General features: G+C 42.0%; 1 protein-coding gene across 1 annotated transcript in view; it reads right to left on the reverse strand.

The window, feature by feature from the left end:
• MYO1H (myosin IH) overlaps positions 1-12,545 on the reverse strand; it is a 749,175-nt gene that overhangs the window by 535,923 nt on the left and 200,707 nt on the right. Inside the window, exons 11-12 of the mRNA XM_078666099.1 lie at positions 8,633-8,738; positions 769-849 (exon numbers count right to left, since the gene is read on the reverse strand). Coding sequence (XP_078522225.1) covers positions 769-849; positions 8,633-8,738 — 187 coding nt within the window. The remainder of the gene's footprint in view (positions 1-768; positions 850-8,632; positions 8,739-12,545) is intronic.

The following is a 12,545-nucleotide window of genomic DNA, read 5'->3' on the forward strand; positions in this document are numbered from 1 at the left end:
CCGCTTGCGCTGTGCATGGTACCGTTCACGATGACTACACAGTGCGGACAAGCACCTGACACGGTAAATCACCGCAAACTACATCGATCTAAAGAAACTCTGTGCTTGCGGAGATATGCATAGCATGGCGGTGTTTTTATTGCACTTTGCCGAGTTCCGCCGAGCGGTACTCCGTGTACTCCGCCCAGGTTTAGTTGCTATGGGCTTGTGGACAAGATGTATATTTAGGTTTAAGCTATCAGTATGCACCCATTTATTGAGTGGGATGTATGCAGGAAATATTTGCAAGTTGACCATATATTCTTATGTATGATTTGAATCGTTTTCTAATTATATTGCACAATAATTGTCTTGAGTCAACATTCTGAGAGCCCTAGCAATCCTAATTTGGGCATAGGTTCGTGCCCAAATCAGAATAACAAGATGTTGACAAATTTTCCACCCAGGGTTTTTTCATTCCCAAATCTTGAAAGATGAGCAGTTAATTAGTGACAACATTTGTGTAAGGAAACCAGCAAGACTCTGTTTTTTTCAGCTCAAAAAACGCACAAATGTGGTATTACTATATTATCCCCTATACGGCAGTGTGGAACTTGACTTTGTAAAGTAATAGAAATACTGCAATTGCTGTATAAGAAATTACCTGGTATTGTGTTACCTCCTCAAATACTGAAGCACTAGACATAAGGTTCTTAAACTAAACTTTAACTCTGTAAATGTGAATATACTTTCAAATAACAAAGCAGGTCAAGTTTATCATGTTCCTACCATTATGGAGATGATCCCCTTGTGTTTCTGCTCCACCAGGTCACAAATGATCTTGTTGTTGAAGAACTGCACTGGTTCCCACTGTAATCACACAGAAGAGGAAGTCACGCATAAAAGGAATTTCTCAGGTATTTTCTCCAAAAGTGAAAACATATGCACTTTTTTCAACTTCAACTACAGGTAAATCAACGGCTTGCACTATACAGAGATCAAAACTGAGATATATTAAAGCATGTGTAAATGATCCAGTATGCTGCTCTAAATCAAGAAGTTCCCAATTATGATACTAGTTAAGTTACATTATGATCTAACATAGAATTCCCCATTTTTAATCCAGAAATGTCTCTAAACTGAACAAAGGTTTTACAAAACATTCATTATATTGATGCACCATCAAGGCACATTTTTAAGTAATTCTGAGTTTCGCTTAGTGACTTCTTAAGGTGAATGGTGATAGCCCAATCGATATGAGCATTACTTGCAGGCATTTTTGCCAGGGACTGTTAGTTGTAGCCGGCACCTTGCAATATCTCCCTGAGAGTGTATCATCTCCTTACTGACTCACAGCTTAGGATGCTACAGCTTTTAAATGGCTGACCAAGATTTAGGTGCCTATTTAGAGTTTGGTGGACAGTATACTCTGCCAAAAACATAATGAAACTCGCTGTTTCACCGCTCTATACAGAGCCAGGGTAATCACCATGTGTCTGACTGCATAGACACATGATTCTGCTGACAAACACCTTTGACCGATGGGCCAACTTTCATTGGGCCATTGATCAATGGAGATCAGACCATCCTCAATAGCCAGGGTGGATGTTCCGAAGCCAATTTTCTCTGTTCCGGACCACCAGGGAAAGCCAGGCAGTCCCGAACAGGCAATAGGATTAATGACTCTGCATGATGTATCTAAAACTGCCAGCATGTCAGAGCAATTCCTTTTTTGTTTCTGAAGAACAAATTTCCAGCTTGGGAGGTTTTCTTTTGGAAAGCAAAACAACTTTACTGTTCAGGCACAGCATAGCTTCAGTGCCCGTAGCAGGGTCATGTTGGCAGTGGATCCACTAAAAGCACAGAGACCTCAGCCTTCCTGGAGGAGATCTCTAAATTGTGCAGGCAGTAATATGCCATGGTAGAGGCATATAGCCTTCCACTGCCGTGCAGCCTGCCGTACTTTGAATACGGCCCTTAGTTTAATTGAATTGCGCTGGCCATGCAGTTACAGTTTCCACAGAAGGGGTGGTGTGAAGGTTTATTTGAGGCACAATATTAAATATAAGTTACAACATTTAATGTATGTAGTTACAGGTAATGTCTTTACAATTAAATGTCTTTAATACACTGTGCCGATCAGTTAAAATAAAATAAAATAATGCAGAAATCAGAAGTTTCTTGTACTATGATTCTGGCCATAGGAACAACAAATAGGTGTAATATAGTTGAGAGTAACTTAAAACAAGTTGGTGACTAACACTATTTTGAAAGTTTTTTATTTTAACTTTATCAGGCAGCTTTGCAATTAATCAATAGCATTTGTGTTAGAGTCTTTGGGTAGTCTTGTGTCCATGTTACAAATAACAGACAGTCAATGGGTCAAATGTATGATTAGTGGTAGACAAGCTTCTTTAAGCTGAGGGCCAGAGGCTTGATTGGGCTTAGTTAAAGTCGCATTGTACATCACACCTTGCTTAACCCTCGGAGCCTCTTTACGATTCTGGCAGCTATCCTGTCGGCCCAACACCGCCACATTGACAGGAGGTCCCCCAAGCCAACGTGCATTCGCTGGATTATGAGTGTAATCCAGGGCGGGCAAGTGGTGCTGTGGCGGTCTGACAGCAGCATCTGTGTAAGGCTCACAGGAGAGCCTTAACAGCAGACCGCCGCCATGACAGCACCTGCAGCACCTGCAGCACGTTCCTGCCCAGTGTGGCATGCATGCAACACTGTACAGGAACGGGGGTGCAAATTCCAGGGGGCACAACATGTGCCTCCCCACATGCATCCCTAGGCCCGAATCCGGCAGAGGGCCCTAACAGGGCCCCCTTTTTTGCATTTTTTGCCACCCTTTTCATGGCAGGCTCACTGCACAAAGCACACACATACGGCGTCGATGAGACTCACTTGGATTCCGGGTGCACAATAACAAGGCAATCTTCATGAAGGTCTCACGCTGCACAAAGCATACACACACAGCGTCGTTGAGACTCACTTGGATTCCAGTGCACAGGATAACTGGACAATCCTCACAAAGGGTTCAGGCTGCAAAAAGCACACGCACACTGCGTCGCTCATCCTCGCTTGGACTCCAGGTGCCCACAATCACAGGGCACTGCTTACGAGGGTCTCAGGCTGCAACAAGCACACACATACAGCGTCGCTGAGACTCTCATGGAAACTTTTGTGTTCCTGAATTTCCACAACAGGGAGCCAGCTCACCTCGGGCCCCTGGGGATAAGTTACTTCAGGACACAGCACAGCAGAGTCCTTTCAAGCAGGGGGACACAGCACACAGCAAAGTCCCTTTAGCCTTTCCTTGGTTAAAACAGCAAACTGCAGGCAAGCCCCAGAACGCACAGTAAGGGTCATTCCTTTCCTTCAGTCTCTTCAGTTGTTTCTTCCTTGGCAAAGGTTCCTCTTGACCACGAAGTAGCTCCAGTCTTGTTCAAGTTTGATGAAGCCATTCTCCATAGTTCAGGGGCTTCAGTTCTCATAGCTATACCCCTCAATGGCTTTGAAGTCTTTGTGTTTAGGGGGGCACTGACCCCTGTTCAAACTAGTTCAGGGTGCCTCCCTGCCAGTGACACCTTCTCTTCTTCCTTTGATTAGTGGGGGTCTGGATTCTCAAACACTCAGCAGGAGATGGGACAGTTGTTTTATAGCAGCAACTCAGGCCTCTTCACCTCTAGGGGCTACTCATCCCCCTACACTCCAGATGCAGGTCAGCCTGTTGCTGTCTCACCTCCTCCCCTGGGTCAAGACATTCCCCAGATCCTATTGCTTTCAAATCCAGACAGTCAATCCACAACCAGGCAGAGACACAGAGAAATGTTAGAGCACAAAAACCCAGCCACTTCTAAAAGAGTGACTTCTAAACACACAATGCAAAAACCACCTTCATAAAAACATGTGTTATTATATTGTGAGTTCAGGCACTCTAAACTTCACCTCTCCGTCTCAAGCCTTTGGGAAGATAGGCTGGAAAACATATTACACAGCCTTCCCATTCTATCCTGTGGGGAAGATGGAGATTATTTCACTGTCAGGACATGGTATACACCTTAGTACCTGTCCTACCTTTCACATGCACTGTACCCTACCCAGGGGGTACCCTGGACCTACCATAGAGGTGTCTGATGTGCATAGAAAGGGAAGGGTAAGGTACAGCAAGTGGGTGCAATTGCCAGAACAACATGGCAGTTTAACAAACTGAGCGCAGACCCTGCAATGGCAGGCCTGAGTTCCCTTTTTAAGGCTACTTGTGTTGGTGGCACAGTTAGTGCTACAGGCCCACTAGTAGCATTTACATTACCAGCCCTGGCACACACAGTGCACTTTACTAGGGACTTTACTAGTAAGGCAAACATACCATTCATGGACAACCAATTAGCATTACACTTTATACAGAGACCACTTGCACTTTGACAATGTTTAGCAGTGGCAAAGTTTCCAAAGTATCTAAGTTGGCAACATCATGTCAGAAAAAAGATCTAGGGGGAAAGCAAAAAGTTTAGGGAACTTTAGCCACAAAGGGCCAAGTCCTACACCTGGGCGCAGAGAAGAGGGCTGCTGAAGCATTCTCATGAAGTGCTCACTAATTATCCCAGTGAAATGTAAGCGATGCTTACATGAATGCATACATAAAGGGGGTAAAGTGCTATATACATACTCGTACATTATATACTTTCAGAGACTGTGTGTATATCTAAGGTCTATTGGGCAATGTGTGTACTAAGCTAATAATAGGATTTATATAACAGATGATACAAGCATGTTTTTTAATTCTCAGTAAGTGATTATTTAACCACTTTGCTGTCTCACACAAAATGCAAACATGTGACACTCTCTTTATGCGCTATGACCTTCAACAGGCCGTTAATGATTGTGTCATAACAGAAACTCTTGACCAGAGCTTACAAACTGCGAACTGGCGGGATAGCTCAGTACGCTGAGCGTTCACTACTGGGGGAAAGTGGAGGTCAGCAGGTCAACAAGCTCATATCCAGGATAGGCTCAGTCAGCCTTTCCTAATCCTAAAGGCAGGTGCACTGAGTAACAGGAGTGAGCAAGTAACATTTGTTAGTGACCAAACAAATAAGCCAGATTACACTTAGTTTTCCTTCCCAATTCTGTGGGATACTGTGTAAAAATATTGCATATTATGTTCTGGAGGACAATAAATGGACATATATTTACTCCTACTTAGGACTAAGCCCTTCCTCACTGATCCATGTTCTGCTCCACACCCCAACCATCACCCAAGCCTCCATACATGTGTGGGTTTCCAAAGTACATGCTTTCCATTGTCAACACAGTTGTGGGCAAAGCACAGGAAACAGACAGTCTGTACAAGAACGAGGTAGAGAAACATACAACGGAGCAAAGAAGGAGAAAGTCAGAAATAGGGAAACGGAGAAAAAGAATGGCAAAAAAAGCCCAGAGAATGAGGCAAAAAATCAAAGGCACGTAGGCAAAGAGAGGAAAGACAGGAAAACTGAAACATTTAGAGCAGAGAAACTGATTAAAATAGAGAGGCACCAGTAAGATAGAAAAGTCGATAAATAGAGAAATAGATAAGAGAGAGTTGCAGGATGTCAGGGGCCAGAGCTCAGTTATGCGGTTGTGCGGATGATCACGTAGATCCTGCCCTTATGCCACCCCCTGATCATGCTTTAGGTTTTGTATTTTCTTGGCGCACACTAGGCCAAATCACTCCCAGCTATACTGCACGCTGCTTCGCTCTATAAACAATAACCGAATTAGCAAATCTTTAAGATGAGATTCCTGGACACATGGTAATAACACAAGATTGAGGGAGCAGCGACAGCGTCGTCATATTTCGTACATTTCTAAAAATCCCAATATAAATTATTCTAATTAAGCCCTTTGATGGTAGTTTTCATCCTTTTAGAACTGGGGCGGAGAGGTCACAGGAAACGTGCATTTGTTTGAGTGTACCATTGTGGAAAATATATTCTACAGAAAGGGCAATGAATACACAGGGCAGATTCACAAATTAAGGAGGCAGACAGAATAGGTGTAAACCAGAACTATGGCATATGGTCTGGCGCGTTAGAGCAAGGGTAAAACTGAAGGCCATGTAGTCTCTGTGCCACGGGCGGTCCGAAAAATGGGCAGAACTGATGTAAAATGCTGAGATACTTCTTAACCAAACCCTCATTTCTAACCATAAATTCGTCCTCACTAAAGGAGAAGGGGACACGCAAGCAAGGAACAAATGAAAAGCAGAGGAGTTTAGACAGTTTCAGTCCTTCTCAGCTCTGCAGATGACAGATCACTGTGATTTCAGTGAGTACAACAGCGAAAAAACAATTACAATAAGTTGCTCTAACCGGCCAAGAGACACCTAGAGTGATGGGATATACCTGCTTCTCTTTCACTAACTGTTTTAAAAAAAATATTTTCGATGGACCTCTTCAGGCTGCTACTTCTATTAGCCAGCACTTTCATCACCCCAATAATTTGCACTACTCCTGGTCTTGCACAGTTGAGTAATGTTGTCAAAAAAATATATATATTTTTAGCAAATAAACAAGTGCTTAGCAACACATCATAGGTACACAGAAATATGGGCTTGTGTTCAGCAATGTTGACCGGTTCATCACTGATGGGTAACTTGGTCCTTCAAAAAGAGCGAAGTCTTAAGACTCCTGAGTCAAATGGCATATTATTACAAGGCACCCAATTATTCACATCTTCCCCACCCACAACATCTCACACTATTATGATGTTTCAAATCCCTCACAACCCAGAAAATTGTGCTTGCAAACATATAATTGGTGTACACAAAAGTAAATAATTAGAGTGAAAATTGCATCAGCTTATATCAGGAAGCATAGTTGAATGTACAATGACTCATGTATAACCACAGCTACATCTTTATGCTGTGGGAATCCGAGTTTGTCATGTCTGAGAATACTGTTGTGGTACACTACTGTGTTTTGCGTATAATTGTTGTCTGGAGAAGAGCCAGTTCTTAACAAATCTTCTGAATCTAAGATGGTTGTCAGTGGTTCTTATGTGTGAGGTTAGTAAATTTCATAGTTTTTGTCTTGCATGTAGGAATGTTGATGCAGGGAGTCATTCTTGAGTGCAGTTTATTTGTTGTGTGCATTTGTTGATTTCTTCCTGATAAAGTGTGATCCTTTGTCATTTATTGCTTTATGTGTGATACCAACAGCTTGATGGTGGATCTCATGGCAACTGATAACCAGTGTAGGGCCCTCAAGACAGGGGAGATGTGTGCATGTGGTTTACATGTAGAAGTAGCCTTGCAGCAGCATTATAAATTGTCTGTAATCTTCTCATAGTTGGCAAAGGTGAGCCATGATACAGGCCCTTAGTGTAATCCAGTTGAAAGGAAAACAGAGATAGTAGCTTGAACGTTGTAAGGGAATCCTAAGTGCTGGAAGATGCGTCACAATGTCCTATGGGTTTTCCAATTTCAGAAGTATCTGCGTAGGTATAGCAGGTGAAGTTACAACCATTGATCAGATTTGGTAATGCTTTCATATAGATGTTGAAAGCATGGGTGAGATGATTGAGCCTTGTGGGACTCTTGCATTAATGTGGGAGAGGTGTGGCGCCGCGGCCAGGGCAACTGACGCTGGAATCTGGGGACCACGGTTCGATCCCCGGCTCCGGCGGCAGGTTAGCCCAGCACCATGTGACTCTGGGCAATAGCTTGCTTAATCTTCCCGACGGCCCCCAGCGCCTAGAGAGCCTTACGGGTGATTGTGCGCTTTACAAATGTGGACTTTACTTTACTTTAATGTTGTATGGTTTGGAAGAGAAAGTATGTATCATATTTGTTTCATTGTGTAGGTACAATGTGATCTAAGCAGACACCATCCTGCACCTAAACAATCATTACTGGCATTTTGCTCTTTCTATGTGTGCTGCAGAATGCTGCACACATAGAAAAAGCAAAAACAGGGAGAAATAAAATTATTTCTCCTTGTTTCACCTTTCTAACTCCTGCTCTTGCATGGTATTAGTTTTTTGCACTGCCTCAGATTTACAGATCCTTGCAAATCTGGGGCAGCGTCAAAAGCAATGAGTGTTGCTGTGGAATGCCCTCAGCAACACCCATTGCATGCCCCTTTCACGCAAAGTGATGCGTTTAAAGGGAACCTTTTTACAAAGCGGTGTTAAGCCACAAAGAGTGGCTTAACGCCGCTTTGTAAATATGGAGAAGGGCATATTGCCACCAGAACGTTGCTAAAAGTGACGTTCTGGTGGCAATATCCCCTTGTAAATATACTCCTTAATGTTTTAATCAACAAAATGGAGTGTTTTCGTAATTCTAATTTCCCCTCTTCAACTTGAAGCTGACAGTGATGATGTGAGGGAGGACAATAAAAGCTTCATGAAGAGTGGATCATTAGAAAAGGGAGGTCCGAAAAATGTTGGAAATTTAGGGATGGAACTATGAGGCAACTTTGGTAAACAGTGATTGCTATCTATGAACTGGAATTGTCAAGGAAATCAGTGGGAAGCTGTAAAGTGAATGAGCACTGGGTGTTGCAAGTGAATTCTGGAAGTGGGCAGCAAATAGGGTCTGAGGAAGTGTAAATGTACACTTTATAGTAACAGTTTTTGATAAACTATAACATTCATCTCTCACCTCTATTCCTTCCATCTCATACTCCTCCTGCTCAGCCTTCAGAGTCATTTCTATGAACAGTTGCTGAAGCTTCTCATTGCAGTAATTGATGCAGAATTGTTCAAAGCTGGTGAGGATGAGTTTAAAAAATAAATGTATAGTATTGTTTATCGTTGAAAACATTCATGTGTTTTGTTATTATAAAGAAGGAAAATACTATGTGGAATTTAAGTTCCCATCAGAGTATTATTACTTAAAACACAACAGCAATGTATAGGCTTCTGAGTGTTTATCAGTGCTATGACAACATAATGACCAGTGAAAAAGAGAAAGTCTAAAAAAAAAATTCGATTTGGCAAAACCTGGAAATAACCAATTAAACAGCCCTCTAAGTAAGGAAATAATTAAGAGCTATTACCTGCAGCTATGGGAATAATTACTTTTAATTACTAGGTCCTGCATTTGTGGTCCCAAGCTGCAAGTGATCAATTACTGCCACACAACTAAGAATAATAAGGTTATCAGTAGCCTCCAGGTGACAAACAGGTCATTTGTAATAGACAGATTTCAGCAGTCATGCACAAGGAGCAAGCCTGTCTCCACAGCAAGGCAATGTACTTCTGCTGGTAGCGCATCCACTCTGGCACTTCTAGTACTTCCAAAGCTGTACTGAAACCTCACATTCAAAATCATTGTTTCCAGTTGTCTACACATAAATGCCAAGGACCTTGTGTCCGCTTCTATAGTAAGTAAAAGCAGCCTGCTAAATTAGATAGAGGACTTCAGCGCTTCCTGTCAGACCTTGTCAGTGAAACCTCACATCCTAGTATTCCAGAGCAAAACCTCACCCATCGGTTCCCTTCCCACGTTTGTCGGCAGAGACACAAGAAGTGGCTGGTGTATCCTTCTTTCTAGATAACCCACATCGCATAGTAAGAACACCAGTGGTCGTATCATGCAAGGCGGCATCTTGCTAAATAGTAAACATCAGAAGCATTCGGGCAAGAAGAAGATGAAAAGCAGGCAACCACAGGTAAAAAGATGCTAAAGAAGGCTCTGTGAGTTGTAAAATATTTCTAGTTATTTCCTGCGAAATAAGCCTTCCAATTGGCTGAGTGACCCTGAACAGATAACTACTAGATAAAAAGGACCTTGATCTGACCCTGTCTGTTGAAACTATTGAGGAGAGAACAGGAATTAATCTAAGGTGTTAGCTCCATTGATTTGACATGAGCATTCCAATATTCTGTCCTGGAAATGATTTCAGCCTATGACTCTCCTTCTCACTTGCCAAAATCCTTAGCCCATTTTTCTGCTCCTTTAGAGGGCAAGATCTTGCCAAGGGGAATAGAGGTTTCACAACCAACAGCATTTGCTTGCCACAATCATTCAATTGCAAGTGGGAGCCACAGGGCAAGGGAGGGGGAAGCTGATGTGAATTTTATATTTTTTATAACATTCTGCTCTCACAATTACATGTTCTGATACGAATCCTGGAAATTTGTAACACAGGGTGTCAATTGCTCTTTCTCATTACTTGCACTTGGCATCAGCTCTGGCCCATGTTAAGAACGACAATGATCAAATTAAATATTTACAATTTAGTAAAGGGGTGAATGCGCAAGCAACTTCATGATGAAATGAGTGAGCCAGTATGAATGAGACAGTTATTGATGGAACAAGTGATTTACTGAATAAAGAAGTGCCTGGGCAGTAAGTAAAAAGTGAGTGTTATGTGTTGTGTATTTTTAAAGCGCATTGTCACCCACGAGGGTAACCTGGTGCCAATCAGGTGTGTGTGCCTAGCCCTGCCTGGGGTAGGTTGGTTATTTGAAAAGCCAGGTCTTCAGTTTCTTGCACATTTTAAGAAGAGAGGAGGAGGATCTGATGTGGAGTGGGAGGTTGCGCCATCCCTGACTCATTCCAACATAAGACTCTAAAAGAAGAATAAAGTTAATCTACTACTTGGATCCAAACCACTGCACTATCTTTTTTTTTTACCAAATGTCCACTGAAGAGATTAGAATTCAGATGTTTCTGGGAAAGGAGGCATTTTTCTTATCTCCGATCAAATAGACTGTACGTTTTTAAAAGTACGTTTTTCTTTATCTTAAACAAATGCTCAACTGATAATTTACCCAGCTGGAAATTGTATTGTATCACCATACATTCAGATTTATAAAAGGACTGCGTGCAAGCTTGCTGCAGGTGATCTTATGTTGTGAGAAAAAGCTGCCGACCTAGATGTATTGAAGTGTATTCTCTTTCAGACAGGAGTGACTGCCAGTGTAAAGATTTTGGGGGCCCTAAGCAAGAAATATTTTGGTGGCCCTTGTTTGGCACAACTTTGAATTTTATTGCCCATTTTCTGCTAATTCAAGCTCCATCTTTTCTAACAATATTGAGATATTTGTTTTATGTATATTGAGGAACAGAAATACACAGAAATGAGATAGAGAGGGAGTTCACTTTCCCAGGGAGCCCTTGCGCGTGGGGCCCCTGGGCAATTGCCCATGCCTTAAAATGTCTCTGGTAACTCCATGGGTACGATATTTTATTCATTAATTGATAGCTTTTTTATTTGGATTAAACCCGTGAGGTATTCATGTACCTTTGTGCAGTTATGATTAGAGCAACAACTGTGCAAGGTTTAATTGACGGAAATTCGAAATATCATGTTTCATCTCTGTGTTTCTATGTTTTCTAGGCTTAACATGGCCCACTTTTGGAGGGAGAATCTTTCAACACATTTAGAATACACCAACGTGTTTGAGCATGAACGTGTAAATCACACGTTCATGCTCAAACATGGTGTACAGATCAGCAGACGTTTCCACCTGCTGACTGGTCTTATTACAGCAGACAATTCTCTGTTGTAACAGACAAGTTGTAAGGCAAGTGAGGGTTCTGAGGTAGTAATATTGTAGACGTTAATAAATACCTGCAAACCTGTCAGTTTAATATTATTCACAGACTTTTTGAAGGTCACTTCTCCCACTGGAAAGGTATTTCAGCAAAGAGTAGGAGTGAGTGTTTTTTACTGGACAAAGAGTAAAGGGTACACTTGCATATTGTCTGTAACTCTACAATCCACTCAGGTTTACTTTTAAATTATTCTGTGACTTGAGACAAAGTTTTAACATTTTTCACGATTCACATATTGAAAACGAAAAGTGATTGCAATCTCATTTTTATGTTCTAGATTCTTTCCTGGAGTAACGGAGTTATTGTGAAAGTCAAGGATATTTCTTGAGCGTTAGACCAGTCAACCTTAGGGTGGTCTTCCCCCAAACGTTTATCCTTACTTTGCCTTACTTCTCTATTTTTGCTGATCTAGTTTTTGTTGACCTTAGGACTCTGTGCACTTTACCACTGCTAACTAGTGCTAAAGTGCGTATGCTCACTCCCTAAAACAAGGTCAGATTGGCTTACACCCAATTGGCACATTTCATTTGCTTAAAGGTCCATAATAAAGTGGTAGTGGTACTACATTTAATCAGGGCATCTAAATTTAAAAGTTACCAGTGGATGTGCAGCACTTAATGTGCCACCAACATGCCCAAGGTGTGCCATTGCAGCTTGTGTGTGCAGTTTTAAACTGCCATTTGGGCCTGGCAAAATAAACCTTTTGCCGGGACTAAACATAACTTTCTAATACACAAAAATAACCCATACATATAAATCACCGCTAGCATCAGCCCTAAACAACCCAAAGGACTGGGTGCAGTGTATTTAGTTTTAAGTTTAACATGTCCTGGTATTGAAAAAAGCCTACCCCCCAAGCTCCAAAAGATAACATTGGGTTTCCTTATTACCTTTAATAAGCTCTGCCTCAGCATCCTCGCAAAATAATTTACATGGTCTTTTGTGCCCCCAGACAAGCTGAAGCCAGGAAAGGAAGGCAGGACATTCCATGACATCTATCCTCCTGAGG

This window comes from Lissotriton helveticus, chromosome 11, assembly GCF_964261635.1.
Source record: "Lissotriton helveticus chromosome 11, aLisHel1.1, whole genome shotgun sequence".
Lineage (NCBI taxonomy): Eukaryota > Metazoa > Chordata > Amphibia > Caudata > Salamandridae > Lissotriton > Lissotriton helveticus.